At 44.6% G+C, this 27,944-nt stretch overlaps 1 protein-coding gene and 1 pseudogene across 1 annotated transcript in view; one reads left to right on the plus strand and one right to left on the minus strand.

Annotated features, from left to right (window-relative positions):
- Positions 1–211: 211 nt before the first annotated feature.
- The window catches only part of LOC140193717 (uncharacterized), a 41,888-nt gene continuing 14,155 nt past the window's right edge, over positions 212–27,944 (plus strand). The window contains exons 1-2 of the mRNA XM_072250881.1: positions 212–1,420; positions 9,521–9,529. Coding sequence (XP_072106982.1) covers positions 613–1,420; positions 9,521–9,529 — 817 coding nt within the window. The 5' untranslated portion in view covers positions 212–612. The remainder of the gene's footprint in view (positions 1,421–9,520; positions 9,530–27,944) is intronic.
- Positions 14,232–26,922, minus strand: LOC140193716 (uncharacterized; annotated as a pseudogene).

Here is a 27,944-nt window from a genome sequence, read left to right on the forward strand (position 1 = left end):
TCTCATAGAGACAGAAAGAACATCAGAGAATTTGATGATCATTCCAGATACCAGCACTGTGCCCAGTTAGAAGATGATTTCTCTCTCCAACTTGGGTTGAACCTCACTGTAACAGTGTGATGTCAGATCACACCTTGACAACCCAAGTGATCTCATCTGAACTGTTGTCCTACACCCACTGATAGATTTTGTAAATCTTTTTACAGGTTAAAAGTGACAAGGAATTTGTCTATGGGAATCTCGAACATAACACGCCTGATTTGCTGTCTTGGTCCAGATATTTAACAAGTGGAGCAAGGGATTCACTCAATCATCCTTCCTGCTCAGCCTGTGGGGAGGGATTCACTCGATCATCTGACCGACTGGCACGCCCGTCATTTCACAGGGGGGAACCCGTTCATCTGCTCAGACAGTGGGAATGGATTCAGTTGGTCATTTCAACTGAAGGTACATCAGCAAGTTCACACTGGGACAAGGACATTCACCTGTTCTGTGTGTGAGAAGGGATTCAGTCGGTCTTCCCACCTGTGGACACACCAGTCAGTTCATACTGGGCAGAGGCTGGTCATCTGCTGAATTTGTGGGGAAAGATTCACTCGGTCATCTGACCTAATGGCTCACCAGCGAGTTCACACTGGAGAGCAGCTGTTCACCTGCTCAGACTGTGGGAAGGGATTCACTCGGTCATCCACCCTACTGAGACACCAGTCAGTTCACACCGGGGAGCGGCCATTCACCTGCTCAGACTGTGGGAAGGGATTCACTTGCTCATCTAAACTGAAGGTACATCAGAGAGTTCACACTGGAGAGAGGCCATTCACCTGCTCAGACTGTGGGAAGGGATTCAGTTTGTCATCTCAACTGAAGATACATCAGCGATTTCACACTGGGGAGCGACCGTTCACCTGCTCGGACTGTGGGAAGGGATTCACTTCGTCATCTGAACTGAAGGGACATCAGCGATTTCACACCGGTGAGAAGCCGTTCACCTGCTCAGACTGTGGGAAGGGATTCACTCGATCATCTGACCTACTGGTACACACGTCAGTTCATACTGGGGAGAGGCCGTTCAAATGCTCAGACTGTGGGAAGGGATTCACTCAGTCATCTAAACTGAAGGTACATCAGAGAGTTCACACTGGGGAGAGGCCATTCACCTGCTCAGTGTGTGGGAAGGGATTTGCTCGGTCATGTCAACTGAAGGCACATCAGAGAGTTCACACCGGGGAGTGGCCGTTCACCTGCTCAGACTGTGGGAAGGGATTCACTTACTCATCTCATCTGAAGGAACATCAGCGAGTTCACACTGGGGAGAGGCCGTTCACCTGCTCATACTGTGGGAAGGGATTCAGTCGGTCATCCCACCTACTTGTACACCAGTCAGTTCACACTGGGGAGAGGCCGTTTACCTGCTCAGACTGTGGGAAAGGATTCACTCGGTCATTCCACCTACTGAGACACCAGCGACTTCACACTGGGGAGAGGCTGTTCACCTGCTCAGACTTTGGGAAGAGATTCTCTCAGCCAAATCAACCAAATGTGCATGACTGCGTTCACACTGGGGAGAGGCCGTTCCCCTGCTGTGAATGTGGGAAAGGATTCACTCAGTCATCTCACTTTATGTAACTCTCCCTTCAGCTAGCAGCTTAATATAGGGGGTGATAGCCCCCCAGCCCAGCCAAACTTAAGAAATCTCGTTTGGGTGGATGCTGCGTGATGTCTCCTCTGTTACAAATCGGTACCATGAAATAACAAATGGTAAACAATATCTGATTAAATGATTGAACTTTATAATTCTTACTTTGACTGAGGCTGAGGAACTGGTGTAGGGGACAGGGTTTCAGATTTCAGGATCATTGGGATCTCTTCTGGGGCAGGTGGGACCTGTACAAGAGAGACGGGTTACACCTGAACTACAAGGGGACCGGTATCCTTATGGGGAGGTTTGTTAGTGCTATTGGGGAGGGTTTAAGCTCGATTTGCAGGGGGATGGGAACCAGAGTGCCAGAGCAGATAGTGGAGCGGGGGTGAAAATAAATGATGTTAAAAGCTCATGCAAAGCCACAATTAGAAGGGTTGTGAATAGTGGAAATAATCTCCTGAGGTGTGTCTATTTCAATGCAAGGAGTATTGTGTGGAAGGCAGACGAGCTGAGGGCGTGGATTGACACATGGAATGACGACATTATAACCATTAGTGAAACTTGGCTGCAGGAGGGATAGGACTGGCAGCTTAATGTTCCAGGGTTCTGATGTTTCAGACGTGATAGAGGCAGAGGAATGAAAGGTGGTGGGAGGTGCAGGTGGTAGCATTGCTAGTCAGGAAAATGTTACAGCAGTGCTCAGGCAGGACAGATTAGAGGGCTTGTCTATTGAGGCCATATGGGTGGAGCTGGGAAACAAGAAAGGTATGGCCACATAAATGGGGTTGTATTATAGACCACCCAATAGTCAACGAGAATTGGAGGAGCATATCTGCAGAGAGATAGACAACTGCAGGAAGCAAAAATTAGTGATAGTAGGGGATTTTAATTTTCCACATACTGATTGGGTCTCCCATACTGTTAAAGGTCTACACAGGTTAGAGCTTGTAATATGTGTTCTGGAAAGTTTTCTAAATCAATATATGGAGGTACCAACTAGAGAGGATGCAATATTAGATCTCCCATTCGGAAATGAGTTAGGACTGGCGACGGGAGTGTGTGTAGGGGAGCACTTTGGTTCCAGTGATCATAACACCATTAGTTTCAACTTGATCATTGATAAAGATAGATCTGGTACTCGGTTTGAGGTTCTAAACTGGAAAAAGGCGAAATTTGAAGAAATGAGAAAGGATCCAAAAAGCATGGATTGGGACAGTTTGTTCTCTGGCAAGGATGTGATTGGTAAGTGGGAAGCCTTCAAAGGAGAAATTTTTGAGAGTGCAGACTTTATATGTTCCTGTCAGGATTAAAGGCAAAGTGAATAGGAATAAGGAACCTTGGTTGTCAAGGGATATTGGAGCTCTGATAAAGAAGAAGAGAGAGTTGTATGACACGTATAGGAAACAGGGAGCAAATAAGGTGCTAGAGGAGTATAAAAAGTGCAAAAAAAAACTAAGAAAGAAATCAGGAGGGCTAAAAGAAGACATGAGGTTGCCTTGGCAGTCAAGCTGAAGGATAATCCAAAGAGCTTTTACAGGTATATTAAGAGTGAAAGGATTGTAAGGGATAAAATTGGTCCTCTTGAAGATCAGAGTAGTCGGCTATGTGTGAAGCCAAAAGAAATGGGGGAGATCTTAAATGGGTTTTTTGCGTCTGTATTTACTAAGAAAACTGGCATGAAGTCTATCGAATTAAGGGAAACAAGTAGTGAGATCATGGAAACTGTACAGATTGAAAAGGAGGAGGTGCTTGCTATCTTGAGGCAAATTAGAGTGGATAAATCCCCAGAACCTGACAGGGTGTTCCCTCTGATCTTGAAGGAGACTAGTGTTGAAATTGCAGGGGCCCTGGCAGATATATTTAAAATGTCGGTATCTACGGGTGAGGTGCCGGAGGATTGGAGGATGGCTCATGTTGTTCTGTTGTTTAAAAAAGGATCTAAAAGTAATCTGGAAAATTATAGGCCGGTAAGTTTGACGACAGTAGTAGGTAAGTTATTGGAAGGAGTACTAAAAGATAGGATCTACAAGTATTTGGATAGACAGGGACTTATTAGGGAGAGTCAACATGGCTTTGTGCGTGGTAGGTCATGTTTAACCAATCTGTTAGAGTTTTTCGAGGAGGTTACCAGGAAAGTGGATGAAGGGAAGGCAGTGGGTATTGTGTACATGGACTCCAGTAAGGCCTTTGACAAGATCCCACATGGGAGGTTAGTTAGGAAAATTCAGTCGCTAGGTATACATGGAGAGGTGGTAAATTGGATTAGACATTAGCTCAATGGAAGAAGCCAGAGAGTGGTAGGAGAGGATTGCTTCTCTGAGTGGAGGCCTGTGACTTGTGGTGTGCCACAGGGATCAGTGCTGGGTCCATTGTTATTTCTCATCTATATCAATGATCTGGATGATAATGTGCTAAATTGGTCCAGGTGCAGGTCAGTAGGACTAGGCAGAAAAATGGTTCGGCAGAGCCAAGAAGGGCCAAAAGGCCTGATTCTGTGTGGTAGTGTTCTATGGTTCTATATGGTTAGTGAAGTAAACAAAAAAAAAGGGCCCACTCTCTCCATTCGCATCTTCTCATCTCTCCACAACAAAAGACCACGAAAATCCCTCTTCCAGACTCACAAGAAAGAACATTTCTCTCATTGGATGACCCCGCACTCCAAGACCCTGTTATCTCCAGTCATAACCTAAACATTGCTGCTACAGAGAAACCATTACCTCAGCAGTGAAACACTGCACAGAGGCCGTTACATTAGCAGTGGAACCTTACAGTATGTTACACTTGTGACACACTGCCGGGTTCACACTGGGGAGAAAGTTTCAATAAGCTGCATGCTGGATATTTGTCCATCACAGTTGCTGAATGCAATTTTGAGAGTGACTGTTGGTGCTGAACTCTGCAATTATTGCTGCTGCTCCCCACACCCAGTTCTGCACCCTGGTCACTGGGCATGGGAGGAGTTTCTTCTGCTGCATATTCACCTTTAGTGGAACTGGAGTTTAATATTCTGGATCTGAGACAAATAAATCAGTTTATTTTAAACTCTGTCTCTGGTACTTGATGAATTTATAACACACCTAGTGTACAGTAGAGAGTCGACTCAGGCCAGCTGGACCCTGCCAGTGATTCAGTTCCATGACGGTCAATTTAAATCCTGCCCTGTTGTTCATCTCTCGCTCTCCCTGTGTTTATGGGTTCCGAACAGTCACCACTCTGTGGGTGAAGAGGCTTCCCTTGAATTTTCTGCAGACTGAAGAAGCCGAGCTGACTGCAGTTCTGTCTGAGATGTTCTTCGCCCTGAAATCTCTGGGCTGAGGAAGAATGGCATTGGTCGTTAACCTCCATAATGACGACTCATTTCCACATTGTGGGTCATTTTTCCTGCTTCTAAAGGGTTGTTAGAAAACACCACTGTCCTCTAAAGACTGAAAGCAGAATGGGAAACCATCCGTTGGATGTTCAATGAAGCAGGGTCAGAAACCAGAGGCAGGTCTGCACAGGGCAGAGTTTGGGGATCTTGACGACGGTCGGGGTAAGAACGTATGATGAGGAGAAGGGAATCAGCAGTGGGGCGTGGCAACGCATGACAGAGTAACAACATTTGGAAGCTGACTGAGAGAGAAAATCTTTCAGTTGTCTGACTGATCACACAAACAATGCCTGTGGTGAGGTGCTCCACTGGTTGAGGAACGTGTGTGTGGGGAATGGTTTTATCTATTGAGGGAGTTGTTCCTGCTTGTTTATCCTGTAATATTATATCTGGATGGTTATTATGGATTGTCCTATCTGAAATAATGTATTGATTATCATATAATTTGTAATATTTTGACTCTGAACTGGATCAGGCTTGAAATCTGATGCCTTTATGAAGTGATGGAGGGCCTTCATGAGTTTGTATTTTAAAGCAAGATTTTTGTGAATATTATTTGCCATTTGATTGTACCTTTGCAAGTAATCAGATTGAGTTAAACTGCTGCAGGATCCTGGAATGTGTTGGATTGTGTCTGGTTTCTCTTGGCATTTTCTGCACTTACTGCCTTGTTTTTATATGATTATGAAGACACGTAGTCCTCTTTTATTGTCATTTAGTAATGCATGCCTTAAGAAATGATACATTATTTCCTCCGGTGTGATATCACAAAACACAGGACAAACCAAGACTGAAAAAACTGACAAAACCACATAATTATAACATATAGTTACAAAGAGTGTAACAATACCATAACTTGATGAAGAAATCAGTGAGCACAGTAAAGTTCAAAGTTTCTCAAATGTCCCACATCTCACACAGACAGGAGAAGGAAGAAAAACTCTCCCTGCCATGCCGATCACAATCTGACTCTGAGTCATCCGAAAACTTCGAGCTGTGATCAGCTCTCTGACACCGAGTACTGAGCACCATCTCTGTCTGAACGATTCGACCTCCTCTCGGTCACCAAAAGTAGGCAAGGCCGGGGATTTTGAGGCCTACCCTCTGAAAGTTTCACGACCACACGGTAATGACAGCAGCAAATGGGCATTTCATAAATTTCTCCAGATGTTCCTCTGTGCTTTCACGTCCATTCTCCATCAAATCAGAGTTGTCCACGGCCCCTATTTAACAGATACAACATCATTTTTCACCGGAGGGCTGTGCACACGCCGGCGTGCCGCCATCTTCTCCTCCCGCCGTGTTCGTGCGTATTGCATGTATTCACATTTTTTTTTCCTTTTGTTAACCAGCTTGTCCTATATTTCTGCAAGGAACCCCTCTGTTTCTGGGAAGAGGTCTCCAACTCTCAGTCAGGTGCTCGAAGCTTCCTTGTCACCATCTCGTCTGCTCAGATCACTGGGATGTCTCCCATGGAGGGTCATACTCGTTCCACTGGTTAATGTTTTCTTCCATAGTGATGATTCATTTTTCTGAGTTGGCCCCTCATTTAAGTTTTCCGGTCTGTATTTCTTATCACGATGGCATAGACACACCTGGAGTGCTGAATTCTGTTCATTTTTGTTGAAAATATATACTTAGAAGTTTTATCTGACTTGTGTGATATTTTTTTCATGTGTGTTACTTCTCTTCCTCCTGTCCAAGGTAGTGTTAATCTAAGTGGGTTTGAGCGTAAATATCATTTCAGTTCTTATTTATCTTTAAATTTTACTGATTGAAATGGGACCAAGATATTTTTTATATAAAAAAAAGTCAATGTTGGTATTGATGAAATTGTTTATTGTCTTTGTTGTATTTGTTAACTATTGAGCTGTTTGGCAGGGTTTTTTTAAGCCTTGAACTAAATTTTGTCAAAGGTTTTCCCTATTTCGCACCACTTTCTATTTTCTTTGCTTGTGGATCTTCCAGGTATGTGGGTATCAACAGTCCCGATAAGGGGTCTTGGCCCGAAATGATGATACCCCTCCATAGATGCTGCCTGACATGCTGAGCCCCTCCAGCACTTTGTGTGTAGTTCTCTAGATTTCTACCATCTGCAGGTCCTCATGTTTCCCAGATACTTACATGCTTCTTGAAAGAACAAGCTGGTAGTGGGGTTGTGTGGATCTATTAGTAAAATATTAAATAAAATCATTAGAAAGAGGTGGCATAGGGTTGAAAGGTGTAGAATCTGTGGGTAGAATTAAGGAACAGCAAATGTCAAAAAAAAGCATCTCTGATGGGAATTGTTCCCCGGGGTGGGGTGGCGGGATTTTATTGAAAGGATGAAGATTGTATAAGGGGGCGAACAGGATGTTTGTCCCGGTGGGGACAGGAGGGGCTCATCTGTGGAAATGTCAGAGCCCACGGTGGTGGCGAGCAGAGGGATTCACCACATTGGGGGGCAAACACCGGCAGAATGTTAACCTGCAAGTGGGGACAATGGTCCGAGCAAAGTGACAATTATTTGGATTTTGTTGAGATTGTACCAGGAATATTGTGTAAAATCCGGCTCCCCACACTAACACGGGTTATACAGACCAAAGAACAAACTGCCAGAGGAACTCAGTGGGTCAGGCAGCATCTGTGGAGGGAAATGGACCGTCAACATTTCGGGCCAAGACCCTCCCTCTGGACTGAGAGTGGACGGGAAATAGTCAGAGAAAAGAGGTGAGGGGTGGGGACGGGGCAAGAGCTGGGGAGTGAGAAGTGTATCCAGGTGAGGGGGAGGTGGAAGGTGGAAATAGTAACAGGGGTGGGAGGTGAGTGGTTGGGGCAACACGGGGCTGCAGAAGATGGAAATTAATTCCACAGAGGATTAACAAAGAGGTTAGAGAGTATTTGTTACAGAGAGTGCAATGAAGATTTACCAGACTGATCCCTGGAGTGGTGGGGTCATCATATGAAGAAAGATCAAATGTGATTACCCTTTCATTTAGAGAATCGAGGACTGAGAGGTAAACACATTGAAATGCACTACATCATTACCGGTTGAACCAGGGATCCCAGTCTCTGAAAAAGGGGGTGGACTGTCCGGGACTGAGATGAGGGGAATTGTCTCCACTCCGAGGGTGGTGAACGTCTGTAAATCCCCACCACAGAGGGCGGTGAAGATTCGGTGATCGTCCTCACATAAAACAGAGGCCGGCAGATGTGAGGAGACTGAAGGGATCGAGGAAATGAGGATCGGACAGAAACATGTGGCTGAGATGGGAGAGCAGTCGCCATCTTGTTGATGGTTAGAGGGGCTGAATGGCCACCTCCTGCTGTTTCTCACTTGGTGTTTCAGTGTTCCTGTCCAGTGAGGCCAGAGGAATGTGAATAGAAATTAGTGTTTATAAACATAAGACTGATTTAAATGAAACCTGCACATTTCCAGTTTGCATCTGAATTGTGGGTCAGACCGGGATGGGAATCCAGCCCGTGACTCTCTGACCTGGAGGTGGAGGAAAAGGGAGAGGGAAGATATGGAGGGAAAAGGTAAATATGTATCTGGTGTAAATATGGAATAATGTGGGAAATGCGGTGGATGTGTCAGGCAGCGTCTGAGATGTTGTACTACTTACATAATTTAACTATTTAATATATATATATTCTTATTTCAAATCACAATTATTAAAATTTATTGCTATAAATTAGGTTATATTGCTGCCGCAGAGACAACCAATTTCATGACATATGCCGGTGCTATTAAACCTGATTCTGATAATTGGTATGGGAGACCCACCACCGGTCACCTGATCCCAGTTACCGCAGATCATAAAGCGAGATTGAAGCCTTTTCCATTTATTTGCATTCTTCAGAAATGACAACAGTTAAGTTTCCTTCTGTGATTCCAAAGTAGCTCAGTCTGTCTAATAGTGCCACACAATTAAAATGGAGAATTTGTTTGTTATCATCACGTACTGAGCTACAGTGTAAATCTTGCCTGACATACCATCCACACAGATTTATACATTACGACAGTACATTGAGCTGATATACGACAAAACAATAACTGTAACCAAGCATTATGGCTTCAGAGAAAGTGCAGTGCAGATAGACATATGGTGCAGGGTCACGGTGAGTTACATTGTGAGGTCGAGTCCATTTTATCGGACTGGAGACCATTCATTTAGCTTATAACCGCAGACAGGAAGTTGTCCTTGAGCCTGGTGTTACGCGCTTTAAGGCTTTTGTATTTCTTCCCCGATGGGGGAGCGGGTTTGCAGCAAGAATGTCCGGGTTGTGAGGATCTTTGAGTACCCGGCCTGCTTTTCCAAGGCAGGGGAAGTGCAGGAAGAGTCCATGGAGGGGAGGCTTGCTTCTCTGATGTTCTCTGCTCTCCAAAGTTCTCTGCAGTTCCTTGCAGTCATGGGCAGAGCAGTAGCCATACGAAGGCGTGAAGTATCGACAAGAAGCTCAGAGACCTCGGTCTTCACCCTGCCTTGTGTAGCTGGATCCTGGACTTCCTGTCAGATCGCCGGCAGGTGGTAAGAGTGGGCTCCCTCACCTCTGTCTCTCTGACCCTCAGCATACATACCCCACAGGGTTGTCTCCTTGGCCTCCTCCTTTACTCTCTGTATTCCCGTGACTTGTGTCACCACCCACAGCTCCAATCTGCTAATTAAATTTGCTGACAACACTACATTAATTGGCCTAATCTCAAATAATAACTTTCAATCAATCAAATGCCTCCTGACAGGGCTCGGTCCAAACAAACTTTTCACCCTTCTTCAGGAGATTAGTCAGAGGAAGAGCGATATCAGCAAAATTCTTACAGAACTTATGATAATATCCAACCATTCCCAGAAACCTTCTAAGAGGCTTCTTACCAGTTGGAATAGGAACTTCAGAAATTGCCTGAACAGGAGCCAACTTGCCTTGACCTACTACATAGCCAAGATAGGTCACAGTGCCATGGCCAAATTCACTCTTAGCTAAAGTTAACTCTAAGATTGGCCTGGGAAAGCCTGTCAAACAGCTTTTCTACTGCAGAGATATGCTCTTCCCAAGTGTCACTCCCTGTGACTAAGTCATCAATATAGGCAACTGTGTGTTCTAACCCTCGAATTACACAATCAATCATTCTCTGGAGTGTTCCTGGAGCATTTTTCATTCCAAGTGGCAAACCATTGTATTCATACCACCCAGAAGGTGTCACAAACACAGAAATTTCTCTACCTCTGTCCGTCCATGGAATATACCAATACCCTTTAAGCAGACCAATCTTTGTAAGAAATTTAGCTTTTGCAACCTTATCGATGCACTCATCCACCCTAGGTATAGGATAGGCATCTGTTTTCGTTATTGCATTTACCTTCCTATAATCAGTGGAAAATGTAACACTACCATCAGGTTTGGGCACAATAATGCTGGGTGAGCTCCAATCTGATGTTGAAGGCCTAATAATATAATTTTTCAGCATATATTCAATTTCTTGCTCAGCCAATTTACACTTTTCTACGTTCATGCCATACCTCTGTTGTTTAATTGGTTTGGCTTGACCAATATCTGTGTCATGTACTGTGACCATGGTTTGCTTGTCAAAATAAGGCTTTATCATATTTATGTGTACGACCTGTGTTAGTTTACGTCGGTCAGGTGTTTTAATAACATAATTCACATCATTACTTGGAGAGACTATTTCATACGGTCCATTGAATTTCGCCTGAAGTGGATTCGTCAACATTGGAAATAAGGCAAGCACGTTATCCCCCACCTGACATTTTCTTTTGCAAGCCAGCTTATCAAACCAACACTTCATTTTATTTTGAGAAATCTTTAAGTTTTGTCTCGCTGGACTACAGGCTTGGTGTAGTTTATTTTTGAACTTCAAAACATAGTCTAACAGGTTAACATGTACATCCCCATCAGTCCATTGTTCCTTTAACAAGGTCAAAGTTCCCCTCACTCTATGACCAAATAGAAGTTCAAATGGACTAAAGCCCAGTCTTTCCTGTACTGAGACACTTACTGTGAACAAAAGCAAAAAAGACAGTTTGCCTTCATCCAAGTCTTTTCCATTTTCTACACAGTATGTCTTAATCTTTGTTTTGAGGGTAGAATGAAATCTTTCTAAAGCCCTTTGTAATTCTGGATGGTATGCAGACGATGTAATTTTTTTAGTTCCCAGTTCATAAACTACCTGCTGGAACAATCCAGATGTAAAATTACTTCGTTGATCAGACTGGATTTCTCTAGGCAAACCAAATAAAGTAAAACAAAAACTGATAAGAGCCCTCCCCACAGTTTTAGCTTTAATATTTCTGAGAGGTATTGCTTCTGGGAACCTGGATGCAGTGCTCATAACAGTTAGCAAATACTGATGGCCAGCTTTAGTCTTTGGCAATGGGCCAACACAATCTACTACAGCTTTGGAAAAGGGTTCACTGAAAGTAGGTATAGGCCGGAGTGGGGCCACTGGGGTGAACTGATTGGGTTTACCCACAGCTTGACAAGTGCGACAGGTTCTGCAATAGGTCACAACATCTTTCCTCAAATTAGGCCAGTAAAATTCTTTCATAATCCTGCTTACAGTTTTATTCACTCCAAAATATACAAGATATTAAGAGGAGTAGATAGAGTGGACAGCCAGCGCCTCTTCCGCAGGGCACCACTGCTCAATACAAGAGGACATGGCTTTAAGGTAAGGGGTGGGAAGTTCAAGGGGGATATTAGAGGAAGGTTTTTTACTCAGAGAGTGGTTGGTGTGTGGAATGCACTGCCTGAGTCAGTGGTGGAGGCAGATACACTAGTGATGTTTAAGGGACTACTAGACAGGTACATGGAGGAATTTAAGGTGGGGGGTTATATGGGAGGCAGGGTTTAAGGGTCGGCACAACATTGTGGGCCATAGGGCCTGAACTGTTCTAGGTTCTCAATGGCCACCTAAGGGCATACTGTGGGGGAAAGTTAAAATTTCAGTCCTATAAACTTTAGGGACTACAACTTGGTGAACAATTGCCCATTCCTCACTCGCAGGTATAGCAGATGGCCTCCACTTCCTCATTAACACTCCATCCTTGAGATAATACCCTACTGGCACTTTCTTAATCTCATCATCTGAGAGAGCCCTTTCTTTTAAAGCTTCAATCTCAGGGTCTCAATTCTGTTCTGCTATAAACTCCTTCCTGGACAGGGATAAATCTTTCTCATCAGACTTAGTACCTGAATCCTGTTGAAACAATGAAGGCAGAAAAGACCCTTACAAGTCATCATAACCTGATGACCCGATTTTGGCTGTCATAGGTACCAGAATCATGCTGCACAGAACCGTCTCCATTGGCAGACTTTTTAGCCATACTTTGAGTTACTGTGCAGGAAGGATAAATATTAAAATCCATCTGTGGGTCATCAGTGGTTGGGTTAGTTGTCAACTGCACTGCAGGAACAACTTTACCATCTGCCCGGTCATTCCCTAACAGCAAAGTAACATCTTCAACCGGTAAACTGGAACATAATCTGATCTTAACAGGTCCTGAAACCAAACCTGACTGTAAAGTTACCCTGTGCAATGGCACAGAAACCATGCCACCCCCAATGCCTTTAATAAGATTTATCTCACCAATGTTAGTCTCATCACCAAACTTTAGAACACTGTCTAACGTAACTGACTGAGAAGCCCCAGTATCTCGAAGAATTTTCACTGGTACTGGGGTTGACCCTTCCTTTACTAATACAAACCCATCTGACATAAAATGATCGGATCCCTTCTTAACTCGGTCAGACCTCTCAGTCCTTAACTGAGCCTCAACAGAATGTTCAGAACCCTGTGGGTTTATAGGTGCTTCAACATACAGATCACAGGCATTTCGGACGGCCTCCTTTTCCTTTTTCTTCTTCGGGATGGAATAATTAGCCATCATATGACCAGCTTTCTTACAATAGTAACAAGAAAGATCAGAATATTTCTCCTTCAACTGCTTCCCTTCATCCTTACTCTTGTTACTAATCCCAGCTTTAACTTCTGGTTTACCCTGGTTATTCCTGCTACTCTTTTGGAAGCTCTTATTCCGGGTAAACTGAACCTTATGAGTTAAAGCAAACTCATCTGCTAATCTAGCAGACTATTGCAAAGTGGCAGCATCCTTTTCATCTAAGCATGTCTTTATGTCATCATGGATGGACCTTTTTGAATTCTTCAATTAAAACCAACTCTTTCAAGCTGTTAAAATCATCATTTACATTTTCATATGTGCGCCGGCATTCAAAACACACAAACTTCTCATAAGCAAATTTCATACAACAATTTTCTTAACTTACTAAACCTTTGCCTGTATGCTTCTGGGACCAACTCGTAAGCTTTCAGCACAGCCTGTTTCACAATGTCATAATCAGCTGCTTCATCAACTGTCAAGGCAGAATAGGCTCGCTGAACCTTCCCCTTAATTACACTTTGTCAGAGAATTGGCCAACCAGCTTTTGGTCACTTTAAACTCTGAGCAAAATTCTCAAAATGCTGAAAGTATTTATCAACCTCTGCCTCATCAAATGGAGGTACCAATTTAACTTCCTGGCTGGACTCAAACTTATCACCAGAGTGTAACATTAGACCCCTTTGCTGCAATCTATCTTTTCCAGCTCATACAGCCTCTGTCGTTTTGCTTCCTCCCTCTGTTTTTCTGCCTCCCTAGCCTCAAGCTGCCTCTGCTATTCCGCAGCCTCCATCTTTCATTTTTCTAACTTGTACAGGAGCGCAAACTCAGTGGGTTTACTTTCAGAAGACACCTCCAACTCCTCCACTTTAAACACACCCTTGGATAAACAATGCTCAGTTATTATCCTCTGCATCTGTGACCTCCTCATTGTCAATTTCACCTTTCCAAGTTTTAACTTTTTAGCAATACTCAACAACTCAATCCTTCTGGCATCCTCCAATGCTTCAGAGGTTGGCGCTTGCAGAAATCTATCAACATCCATTGCTGCTGATTTTTCACACACAAATAAATCAAAAGGGATTTCCCCAATGAAACTGATAATCAATATGCCCCCAAATTTGTTCATATCCCGGACGCAGGCCCCAATTTTGTTACGAACCGTAACGCTTTAGAAACGAACCAGTAGCAATAGACTACACCTGGAGTCTGGTTTTGATGTTAAAATCACTATCTTTATTAGTATCTACTTATAAGATAGTAACTAAAACAAGATAAACAAAATTGAACAGTGTTACGTGTGTGTGTGTGTGTGTGTGTGTGTGTGTGTGTGTGTGTGTGTGTGTGTGTGTGTGTGTGTGTGTGTATATATATATATATATATATATATATATATTTAAATATAACTCCCAAACTATTGAGCTTAGGGTCTTGAGATGGTAAAGTATGAAAGTTCAGTTCATCCATGGAATAGTTGATGAGAGAGAGATATTTGTAATCCAGGGTAAATGTCGAGACAAGGCAATTATGTCAAATTCCACAGGCTCCACGGTGGTAAAACAAGAGAACAGTCGCTGTAGATTTTATCCTTGTCGTTCCAAATCCACGTACGAATTATCACCGAAAGGGACTTGTCACAAGGGGTATCATCTTCAAGTGAATTACCAGACCATACCCAGGCACATAAGACATAAGTGGTCTTCACAAATCCGATCCACTCCAATGGATCAAATGAGGTGATAACCACACATTCGATGTTCACTGAATCAATAATTAACCCACCCTTGTGGGCATAGGAACGTTCTAAACAGTGACCCTTGGCCACTAGTTCCCTTCTTTCGATCCTTCCATTTTTTCTCCTTTGTCTCTGTCTGACTCTGAGTGTCTGTGTCCTCGGTTAAAACTAAACAAGCTGTGAGTGATGTAAACAAGCTGCAAGTCAGACTGATTCACCTTCTCAATCTCTCTCTCTCTCCCCTAAAATGACAGTCCACAGGAAATGAAACCTCGAGATTCATATCAATGCCCGCTCCCCAATGTGAACTGACTGGTGTGCCAGTAGTTGGGATGACTGAGTGAATCCTTTCCCACAGTCTGAGCAGGTGAACGGCCCCTCCCCAGTGTGAACTCGCTGATGACTCCGTAGGGTGGATGATCGAGTGAATCTCTTCCCACAGACTGAGCAGATGAACGGCTTCTCCCCAGTGTGAACTCGCAGGTGACGCTGTAGGGTGGATGATCGAGTGAATCTCTTCCCACATTCTGAGCAGGTAAACGGCTTCTCTCCAGTGTGAACTCGCTGATGACTCTGTAAGTCAGATGATCGACTGAATCTCTTTGCACATTCTGAACAGGTGAAAGGCTTCTCTCCAGTGTGAACTCGTTGGTGACTCAGTAGGTCGGATGATCGAGTGAATCTCTTCCCACATTCTGAGCAGGTGAACGGCCTCTCCCCAGTGTGAAGTCGCTGGTGACTCAGTAGGGTGGATGACTGATTGAATCCCTTCCCACATTCTGAGCAGGTGAACGGCTTCTCCCCAGTGTGAACTCGCTGGTGGGTCAGTACGTGAAATGAATGAGAGAATCTCTTCCCACAGTCTGAGCAGGTAAAGGGCTTCTCCCCAGTGTGAACTCGCTTATGACTCTGTAGGTTGGATGACTGAGTGAATCCCTTTCCACATTCTGAGCAGGTGAACGGCTTCTCCCCAGTGTGAACTCGCTGATGACTCTGTAGGTCGGATGACCGAGTGAATCTCTTCCCACAGACTGAACAGGTAAACGGCCTCTCTCCGGTGTGAACTCGCTGGTGCACCAGTAGGTCGGGTGACCAAGTGAAACCCTTCCCACAGTCTGAACAGTTGAATGGCCACTCCCCGGTGTGAACTGACTGGTGGCTCAGTAGCTGAGATGACAAAGTGAATCCCTTCCCACAGTCTGAGCAGCTGAATGGCCTGTCCCCTGTGTGAACTCGCTGGTGACTCTGTAGGGTGGATGAACGAGTGAATCCCTTCCCACATTCTGAGCAGGTGAACGGCTTCTCCCCAGTGTGGACTCGCTGGTGAGCCATGAGGTCAGATGACCAAGTGAATCCTTCCCAGAAATTCACCAGATGACTAGCCTCTGCCCAGTGTGAACTGTCTGGTGTGTCCACAGGTGGGAAGACCGACTGAATCCCTTCTCACCCACAGAACAGGTGAATGGCCTTGACCAGTGTGAACTTACTGATGTACCTTCAGCTGAGATGACTGAGGGAATCCATTCCAACAGTCTGAGCAAGTGAACGGCCTCTCCCCATGTGTAAAATGATGGGCGTGCCAGTCAGTCAGATGATCGAGTAAATCCCTCCCCACAGTCTGAGGAGGAAGGATGATCGAGTGGTTCTCTTGCTCCACTTCTTAAACATCTGGACAGAGACAGCAAAACTGGTGTGTTGTGTTCAAGATTCCCATAGAAAAAATCCTTGTAGTTTTTAACCTGTAAAAAGATTTACAAAATCCATCAATGGGTGAAGGACAACATTTCAGATGAGATTACTTTAGTCACCAAGGTGTGATCTGACATCACACTGTTACAGTGACAGTCAACCCAAGTTGGAAGGAGAAATCATCTTCTAACTGTGCAGAGTGCTGGTATATGGAATTAAATGGTATCTGGTACCTGGAATTAAACTCTCTGATGCTCTTCCTGTCTATATACGAATGGTGCATTTCTGCTGTCTCAAATCTGTGACTTGGATCAGTTTGACTCTCTCCACTGGTATTATTCCCTGTTCCCACTGAGCTACATAGGTCTCTGGCTCCACAGTAACTGAAACACTCTCACACAAATAGCCTTTGTTGACCTGCAGCTGGGACTTTCTTTTATACACTGTTAGATTAAATTGCCACAGTTTTAACGCCATATAAAAATTTGCTGCTGAGATGAACGGTCGGTCTGATAAAAGGAATTAGAGTGAATTAAGGATTCTATTTAAGGTTCTTGTCACAGTCATAGAAAAGTACAACACAGAACAAGACCCTTCAGCCCATCTAGGTTGTGCTAACTATTTGAACTTTCTACTCCTATATCCCTACTATCCAGGTACTGACACAAACCTCTTAAATGTTGAAATTGAGGTCACATTCACCACTTGTGCTGTCTGCTCATTTCACTCCCGGATGACCGTCTGTGTGAAGAAGTTTCCAGTCATGTTCCCCTTAACATTCCATCTTTCACACTAAACTCATGACCTCGTGTTGTTGTCCCACCCCATCTCAGTGGAGAAGGCCAGCTTGCATTTACCCTATCTTTACTCCTCATAATTGTGGTACACCTCCATCAAATCTCCCCTCAATCTTTTACATTACAAGGAATAAACACCTAACCTGTTCAAGCTTTCCTTATAACCTAAGTCTTCCAGACCTAGCAACATCCTTATGAATTTTCCCTGAACTCTTTCAACCTCTTTTTCATCTTTCCTGTAGGTAGGCGACCAAAACTGCACACAACAGTGCAAATTAGGCCTCACCAATTTCTTATACAACGTCAACATAACATCCATCTCCTGTACTCAGTACTTTGGTTTATGAAGGCCAATGTGCCAAAATCTTTCTTTCCGTCCCTACCTAACTGGGGCACCACTTTTAGTGAACTATGGACCTGTGTTCCCAGATCCCTTCCTTCTACATCACTCCTCAGAGCCCGACCAGTCACTGTGTAAGACCTTGTTCCTACCAACGTGCAACACTTCACACCTGTCTGCATTAAATTCCTTTTTCTGTTTCCCAACGCATTTTTTCCAGTGTGTCCAGATTGCTCTGCAAGCCATGATAGTCTTCCTCACTGTCCACTACACCCCCAGCCTTGGTGTCAGCCACAAATTTGCTGATACATCTAACCATGTTATCATCCAGATATCTGACATAGATGACAAACAGCAACAGATCCAGCACTGATCCCTGTGGCACACCACTAGTCACGGGCCTCCAGTCAGAGAGGCAACAATGTGCTACCACAGTCTGGCTTCTCCCAAAGACAGTGTCTCATCCAATTTACTATCTCATCTTGAATGCTGAGTGACTGAACCTTCTTGACCAACCTCCCATATGAGACTCTGTCAAGTGCCTTGCTAAAGTCCATGTAGACAACATCCACTGCCTTGCCTTCATCCACTTTCCTGATAACTTCCTCGTGAGGCTCGATAAGATTGGTTAGACATGACCTAGCATGCACAAAGCAATGCTGTCTATCCTTAATCAGTCCACATCTATCCAAATAATTATATATCCAGTTCCTGCACATACGTTCCAATAACTTTTCCACTACTGATGTCAAGCTCACCAACGTATAATTTCCTAGTTTATATTTGGAGCCTGTCTTGAACAGCGGAATAACATTGGCTCCAAACCTCCAGTACCTCACCTGTCACTGTGAGTGATTTAAATACCTGTGCTTGGGCCCCACCAATTTCTGCACTTGTCTTCCACAGGGTCATAGGGAACAACTTGTCAGACCCTGGTGATTTTTCCATGGTAATCTGCCTTAAGACAGCAAACACCTCCACCTCTGTAATCTGTACAGGGTCCATGAAGTTGATGCTGCTTTGCCTCACTTCTATAGACCCTGTGACCATCTCCTGAGTAAATACAGATGGCAAAAAAATCTCCCCCATCTATTTTGTCTCCTCATATGGATTACCATTCTGATCTTTCAGAGGATTAATTTTCTCCCTTGCAATCTTTTCACTCTGAACATATCTGCAGAATCCCTGAAGATTCTCCTTCACCTTGTCTGCTGGGCAACCTCATGCCTGCTTTTATTTCTTTCGTAAGTGTTCACTTGAATATCCTGTACTTCATAAGTACCCCATTTGTTCCTATTTACCTGTAACTGGTATGCACCTCCTTTTTATTGATCTGGGAGATGAAAGCCAAAGGGGTGATAGAGCTGCATGGTGGAAGGTGGGTTTGTGTGTGTGTGGGGGATTAAACTAAAGTTGCTGAAACTTTTCATTCCTGACTTTATCTGAAGTCTGAACAACATCTGTCTCCACAACTCTGCACTATATGTTCTGTTATTCAGGCTCCTCATGTTAGCCATTTCAGCCCTGGGAAAAGCCTCTGACTATCCACATGATCAATGCCCCTCATCATCTTAGACCCCTAAAAAAGGCTTTAAACATAAACAAGGAAATTATACATGATTTGAGGATTTGTTAGAAGTATACAAAATTATGAGGGTATGGATAGGGTTAATGCAATCAGGCTTTTACCACTGAGTTTGGGTGGAACGACAACCAGAGGTCATGGGTAAGTGGGGAAGGTGAAAATTTAAGGGGAACGTGTGGAAAACCTCTCAGTGAAATGGTTGAGAGCGTGGAATGAGATGCCAGCACAAGTGATGCATGTGAGCTCAATTCCAGCATTTGATGAGAAGTTTGAATGGGTATCTGTGTCCTGAGTAAATACCGATGCAAGAATGCTATGTAAAATCTACCCTATCTATTTTGCCTCCTCGTATAGTCATAGTCATGCTTTATTGATCCTGGGGGAAATTGTTTTTTGTTACAGTTGCACCATAAATAATTACTAGTAATAGAACTATAAATAGTTAAATAGTAATATGTAAATTATGCCAGTAAATTATAAGTCCAGGACCAGCCTATTGGCTCAGGGTGTCTGACCCTCCAAGGGAGGAGTTGTAAAGTTTGATGGCCACAGGCAGGAATGACTTCCTATGACGCTCTGTGCTGCATCTCGGTGGAATGAGTCTCTGGCTGAATGTACTCCTGTGCCCACCCAGTACATTATGTAGAGGATGGGAGACATTGACCAAGATGGCATGCAACTTAGGCAGCATCCTGTTTTCAGACACCACCGTGAGAGAGTCCAGTTCCATCCCCACAACATCACTGGCCTTACGAATGAGTTGTTGATTCTGTTGGTGTCTGCTACCCTCAGCCTGCTGCCCCAGCACACAACAGCAAACATGATAGCACTGGCCACCACATGTCCACACTGACCCCCTGGATGGACACAGGGGTCACCAGTACCTTAGCTCTCCTCAGGTCTACCACCAGCTCCTTAGTCTTTTTCACATTATAGATACCATTCACAGTATAGATTACCATTCACTGATCGTCCAGAGTGGGCACGTTTCTGCACTGACCTTCTCCATGTTTCTATGACAAAGAAGCTGGCCAAACTTGATTGGAAGGGGAAACTGGTAGAAACTGACAACAGAGCAGCAATGGCTGGAGTTTCTGGGAGCAATTCGGGAGGTGAGTGATAGATACATCCCAAAGAACTGGAAGCATTGTAAGGTCTGGAGGGCAGAACCATGGCTGAAATGAGAAGCCAAAGCCAATGTAAAAACCAAAGAGAGGGCAAACAAAAGAGCAAAAACTATTGGGAAGCTTTTAGAAACCAACAGAAGATGACTTCAAAAAAAGTCAGCTGAGCTCAGGGCGTGGAATTATAATATTGTAGTCACTAATGAGTCTTGGTAGCACCCAACAGCCTGAGGCATTTAGAGAAACAAAATATCCGGGGCCTCAATATCTCTGGAAACCAAGGTTCCCTGCACCAGTTACCAAACTTTTATTTTGACAGGCACATACAACCCTCGAAACTTCACTTCTGAAGAACTCCCACTTACCAAGTGCTCCTTTGCCAGAAACATCCTGTCCCAATTCGCACTTGTCAGATCCTTTCTGATACCACCAAAATTGACCTTTCCCAAGTTAGAATCTCAACCTGTGGTCTAGACCTCTCTCTTTCCATATTTACTTGGAATCTCATGGTTTTATGATCACCAGGTACAAAGTCTTCCCATACACTAATTTCTGTCACTAGCCCTGGATCATTTCCTAATAGCTTATTGCACACTTCTACTTTGAGAATTCTACTGGTTGAGAGCACATTTGACAAACTCTGCCCCATCTAGTCCTTTTACAGTATGGGACCCCCAGTCAATATATGGAAAGTTAAAATCACTTACTGTATCAGTCTTTGTTTCTGGCATAGTCTGTGATCTCTCTGTAAATTTGTTCCTCTCAATCCCTCAGACTTTTGGTTTCAACCAAGTCCCAGTAATGGTAACAATATCATAATTCAATACACTGAGCTCATCTGGCTTTCCCATGATGTTTCTTGCATTTGATTTACACAGCTCAGTACATTCGAAGCACCATGCTCAACCTTTTGATTGCTGACTTTGTCTGAAGTTTGAACAACATCTGACTGGTGTCAAGAAAACAACCACTTCCTCGATGTCACAGAAACAAAGGCGCTGGTTGTGGATTACAGAAGGAATGGAGACAGGCTAACCCCTATTGACATCAATGGATCTGGAGTTGAGAGGGTAAACAGATTTAAGTTCCTCGGCACAAACATCGTCGAGGATCTCACGTGGTCTGTACATCCCGGCTGTGTGGTGAAAAAGGCACAAGCATGCCAGTTTCACCTCAGAAGGCTGAAGAAGTTTGGAATGTGCCCCCAAATGTAAAGAACTTTCTACAGGGGCAGAATAGAGAGCATCCTGGCTGGCTGCATTACTGCCTGGTATGGGATCTGTACCTCCCTCAATCGCTGGACTCTGCAGAGAGTGGTGCGGACAGCCCAGTGCATTTGTAGATGTGAACTTTCCACTATTCATGACACTTACACTGACAGATGTGTAAAAAAGGGCCTGATGGATCACTGGAGACCTGATTCACCCCCAACTACAAACTATTCCAGCTGCTACCATCCGGGAAATGGTACCACAGCATGAAAGCCAGAACCAACAGGCTCTGGGACAGCTCCTTCCACCAGGTCATCAGACTCATATATTTATGCTGATACAATTGTATTTCTATATTATATTGACCATTCTGATGTACATACTGTTTATTACAAATTACTACAAATTGCACATTTAGATGGAGACGGAACATAAAGATTTCTACTCCACATGTATATGAAGGATGTAAGTAATAAAGTCAATTCACTTCAATGACTCCACTATCTGTTCTGGTATTCAGGCTCCCATCCACCCTGCAACTTCAGTTTAACATCCACTAGCACTAGCAAGCATGACCACTAGGATATTAGTCCCCTTCTAGTTCTGTTCCCCTAACTAACAAATCCCCTATCAGCCCTTTGACTTTCCTGTGCTAGCTAATTCCCTGCCAACAGTTTCTAACGTGGTCTACCTGTTGTCCTGGGGGATGGCCACAAGAGTACTCAGTGATGGCTATTTAACCTCATTCTCCTTCCTGACTCTCATCCAGTTTCCTGTGTCCTGCACCTTGGGTGTAACTCACCTCTCTTCGTGTCATATCTATCATCCCCTCTGATTTCTGAATGATCCGGAATTCATCCATTTCCAGCTCCAACTCCCTAACGTGCAGGGTCATAGGGAGTCAGGTATGTGAGGGTATCAGGGACACTGGAAGTCTCCCCACATTCCCACCAATGTCCCCTCTAATTTGTAATGACCAGTGTGTTCAAAAATCTTGTGCTGCACAATTCTTGCCCAGTGACAACATGTGAAAACTGAACTTTATATACAGAGGTATTCATTTCAACAGCAACCAAATCACTGGCGATAAGAACTTTGATCTCCTCTGGGTTCAATTGAGTTCATCTGCACTCTCACACAACCTATGTAGCAGGCCTATAGCAGGTAATGAAGGATTTTCTCACCAGTGCTTTTGCACACGGCCTATATGTGATTTTCTTGCTAAATTATGCTTTAAAAAGTCAGATTTCCAAATATCACTCCACTTCTTCCCACTTGCAAATTCTCCAGCAACTTTTGCATTGCCACAATACACACAGGGAACACCAGTTTCTATACTGGACATAAACATTTCTCCTGAACCCTCCCCCAGGTGACTGATGGTGGTGAACTTAGTGATGGCAATACCAATGAGTATTATCTCGCAAGACAATCCAGGTATTACCTAACCGGAAACCTTGGTTGAAGTATGAGGTCAAGTCCCTTTTAAAGGCTACTGCTGTGGCTTTTAGGTCCGGGGATACCAGTTGCTACACGGAATCCAGGTGTAAACTCCGGAAAGCCATTAAGGGCGCCAAGAGGCAATATCAAGCCAAGTTGGAAGTCCAGGCTAACCAGAGGGATGCGGCAGGGTCTAAATGAGATCACTGAGAGCAAAGAAAAGGCTGGGAATATCAATAACTGTGATGCTTCTCTTCCTGATGAACTAAATGTATTCTACGCCAGATTCGAACAGAAAAGGAGCATCCCGCTTCCTCCGGATGAACTGGACCTGGTGGCATTGAGGAGGGCGTTAGAATGGCCTTCCTGAGATAAATCCAAGGAAGGCCTCGGGCCCAGGTGGCGTCCCAGGACAGGTTCTCTGGGCCTGTGCAAGCGAGCTAGCTGGAGTGTTTGCTGACATCTTCAACTGCTCCTTGCTTCAGTCTAAGATCCCCTCGTGTTTTAAGAAGGCATCGATAATCCCAGTGCCGAAGAAGAGCAAGGTGGCATGCCTGAATGACTATCGACCTGTGGCTCTGACATCAATTGCGATGAAGTGTTTTGAGAGATTGGTTATGGCACACATCAACCACAGCCTACCGGTCAACCTCGACACTTTGCAATTCGCCTACCGGAGCAACAGGTCTACGTCAGATGCCATCTCTCTGGCCCTACATTCCTCCTTAGGACACCTGAAGAATAAAGACGCATACGTAAGGCTCCTTTTCATTGACTACAGCTCTGCCTTTAATACCATCATTCCAAATAAACTGATTCCTACGCTCCGGAACCTGGGCCTTAGCGCTCAGATCTGCAGTCGGATCTTCAATTTCCTCACAGACAGGACCCAGGCTGTAAAAATAGGGGACAAGCTGTCCTCTACAATCACTCTGAGCTCCAGTGCCCCACAGGGCTGTGTACTCAGCCCCCTGCTGTACTCACTGTACACCCATGACTGTGTAGCCAAGTTTCCATCGAACTCAATATATAAGTTTGCTGATGACACAACAATTGTAGGCCGTATCTCGGGTAATGATGAGTTTGAGTACAGAGAGGAAATTAAGAACCTGGTGGCATGTTGCAAAGACAATAACCTATCTCTCAATGTCAGCAAGACGAAGGAATTGGTTGTTGACTTCAGAAGGAGTAGCGGACCGCACGACCCAATTTACATCAGTGGAACAGGTCAAAAGCTTTAAGTTCCTCGGGGTCAATATCACAAATGACCTGACTTGGTCCAACCAAGTAGAGTTCACTGCCAAGAAGGCCCACCAGCACCTTTACTTCCTGAGAAAACTAAAGAAATTTTGCCTGTCCCCTAAAACCCTCACTAATTTTTATAGATGCACTGTAGAAAGCGCTCTTCTTGGGTGCATCACAACCTGGTATGGAAGTTGTCCTGTCCAAGATCGAAAGAAGCTGCAGAAGATTGTGAACACGGCGCAGAACATCACACAAACCAATCTTCCATCCTTGGACTCACTTTACACTGCACGCTGTCGGAGCAGTGCTGCCAGGATAATCAAGGACACGGCCTACCCAGCCAACATGCTTTTTGTCCCTCTTCCCTCCGGGAGAAGGCTCAGGAGCTTCAAGACTCATACGGCCAGATTTGGGAACAGCTTCTTTCCAACTGTGATAAGACTGCTGAATGGATCCTGACCCGGATCTGGGCCATGCCCTCCAAATATCCGGACCTATTTCTCGGTTTTTTTGCACTACCTTACTTTCCATTTTTCTATTTTCTATTTATGATTTATAATTTAAATTTTTAATATTTACTAATTTTTAATATCTTTAATATTTAATATTTGTACTCCAGGGAGCGGAAAGCGCAGAATCAAATATCGCTGTGATGATTGTATGTTCTGGTATCAATTGTTTGGTGACAATAAAGTATAAAGAGAAGGGCAGTAGTCTGTCTCACTGGAGTCTGGAACATTTGTGATGTGAAAGCTACTTGTTGTTCAGGGCAAAGGTGCTTGGTATCATTATGTACCCAGAGTGAATGGGTCAAAACATGTCCTCACGGGTAGAAAGGTCCAGAACAAGAGGAGGTAGAACAAGCAACACACACAAAATGCTGGAGGAACTCAGCAGGCCAGGCAGCATCTATGGAAAAGAGTACTAATGCTGAGTTCCTTCAGCATTTTGTGTGTGTTACTCGTTCTACCTCCTCTTGTTCTGGACCTTTCTCGCCATGAGGACATGTTTTGACCCATTCACTCTGGGCATCTGCAGACTTTCTCTTGTTTGTGATTGGAGATAGAACAAAGGTGATTTTCTCACCTGGTGATATAAAAGATTTTCTTCCCTTTCTCCGAGTTCCCAATCCTTGCATTTAGACAGCTGGAGCTCAGTTCTGTCTGAGAGATCCATCGGCTCCCATTCCCTCATCAGCCGGAAGCTTCCCGGGGCCCGTGTTCGGAGCCTGGGGCTGAAAGAGAGGGAAGGGAGCAGGACTGTCCCGGGATTCCAGGTCACGATGTCTGGAGTTCACAGCAAATGTCCCCGAAGTCGGTGTTGAAAAACCCGCGCCCAGAGATTCATTCTTACCGGCAGCTCACATCTTACCTGAGCCGATTTCCTGAAGCCCATGGATACCCGAGACCATTTGCATACTGCACGCATGCGTGATATTCGGGACCATCCGCAACCCTGACGCCTGCGCATTCGATCGATGCTTCAGCGACAGCGAAAATTGCAACGCAGAGGTTTCTGGGTAATTACGGTGCCATTAAAGGTTTCTGCAAGCAAAGGTTTCACGTCCGTACCTCAGTTTTTTTTTAAATGTGGATAACTGAGCAGCTCTTTTAACGCACAAAGCAGCTCCCATAAACAATACACTTAATATCAGCAAACTTTCCGCGTTTCTGATGCCAAAGTAGAACCTTCTTACAAATGCAGATATAAAACACGGGGGACCACCAAGCTGTCTGAAGCGCGGTCCTTTGAAAAGAGTGAAAATGACACAAAACGTTGAAAAGAGCAGGGAAGAAGGAGTTTAACCAACTTTAACAAGAGCCCTGAAGAACGTCATAACCCCAGTGCGCTCAGTCTCTTATTCAGCCTGGAGAGAAGCATGCAGGACATTGATGCAGGTGTGTTGGATCAGAGGCATTGGTCATGTGGATAGCCGGAGGCTTCTTCCCAGGGCTGAAACAGCTAACACGAGGGGTCATAGGTTTAAGGTGCTTGGAAGTAGGTACAGAGGAGATTTCAGAGCTACGTTTTCTAAACAAAGAGTGGTGTGTGTGTGGAATGCATCGCCAGCAACGGTGGTAGAGGCGGACACAATAGGGTCTTTTAAGAGACTCTTAGATAGGTACATGGAGACTAGGAAAATAAAGGGCTATGCAGAAGGGAAATTCTAGGCAGATTCTAGAGTAAGTTACGTGGTCGGCACAACACTGTGGGCCGAAGGGCCTGTAACGTGATGTAGATTTCTATGATTCCGTGAAATTCAAGGGAAATCTATCCCACGGAGTGGTGACTAGTTGCAACCTGTCATCACAGGGAGAGTGAGAGGGAAACGGCAGGGATAGATTTTGATATACTGATATGGAACAGAAACATGGGCAGGGACCAGATGGGCCGAGTGGACTCTACAGTATACATTGTGAGTGTGGTAGAGATAGTAAGTACCTGAGACACGGGATTTGATACAGAACTGCTTTATCTTTCACAGATCCACAATATTAAACATCAGTCCAGTTTAAGGCTAACATCAGCAGATCAGACTGCTCCAATCCTCAGTGACTAGGGTTCAGTACTGGGTGCGATGAGCAGCCGCAAGAACTGCAAATTTTGACGGTAGCAGTCCCTCATGAACCTGCAGCTGCCTTCAGTCATCGTGATGGTTAAACATTTAGCATAGAACTGATTTGAATTTCCTCCCTGATGTGAAGTTGCTGATGTTGCAGCAGCTGGGATGATTAAGTAAAACTCTTTACTCACTCTGGACTGAAATGTGGCCTCTATTTATTGTGAACTCACCGGAGCATCACAAGGTGGGTTAACTGAATGAGTCTCTTTGCACACACGGAGCAGGTGAACGGCCGCTTCCCAGTGCGAAGCTGTTGTTGTATCTGCGAAGGCCGACTGAATCCTTTCCAAAATAAGAGCCAGTGAATGACATAACACTGCTATCAACGTCATGGCAATGTATCCAATCAGATCACGGACATGGACACGTGATCGGGGTCTCCTTGTAGCGAGTGGGGCGCTGTCTTCTCCAGCATCTCCGCCTCCACATTCAAGGATCGGCGGCATTCAAGCGCTGGTGAAGTGACAGATACAGCGGAACTAACGTGTTTGTGATTCCCATGCACAAGTGCTTTGACTTTTCTACACTGTTAAAAGTTTGCAAAGCATATCAGTGGGTGAAGGACAGTATTTCAATTCAGAAAATTTTAGTCTCCATGGTGCCTTCTGATAAAAACACTGTCACAGCTCAAAACAATTTGGAGGAAAAAGACTTCATCTTCTAACTGGCTACAGTTCCGGCATCAGGCACAATATCAAACTCTCTGCTTCTCTCTCTGTATCAAAATCGATCATTCATCCCCTTCATCAGTCTGTGACTTGGCTCAGTTTGTCTGTCTCCTTCGCATTCTGAGCATGCGCCACACACCCACTGAGATCACGTTTTATTTACACGGCTGCGACTAGAGACTTTCTGATTATTATGTCCCTTCTGGCATTTGACGGTGGTAAACTCAGAGTCAGCAATGGTATTGAACCTCAGGAGTAGTTTATTAGGCTTTCCCGTTGCAGATCGATAAACGGCCGGTAGTGCGCGGCTGGATGAGTGGGTCGTTTTCAGACTGGAAGGGGGTAGCGTTTGGAGTACCCCAGAGATCAGTCCCTGTCCACAGGTGTTCACAGTTTAATGGCCTGGCGGAGGCAGCGAGATGTGAGATGTCCCAGCCTGCTGGTGACGCAGAAAGAGTGGAGTTGGGGGGAGGGGAGTCTATTCACATACAACTTCGTAGCTTTGCAATCTGTACATAGTGCACTGTGGGGCTGCAGTGGCGGGTTGCATTGCTGGGATCAGTGCACGGTCACTGTGGGC

This window comes from Mobula birostris, unplaced genomic scaffold, assembly GCF_030028105.1.
Source record: "Mobula birostris isolate sMobBir1 unplaced genomic scaffold, sMobBir1.hap1 scaffold_739, whole genome shotgun sequence".
Classification (NCBI taxonomy): Eukaryota; Metazoa; Chordata; class Chondrichthyes; order Myliobatiformes; family Myliobatidae; genus Mobula; species Mobula birostris.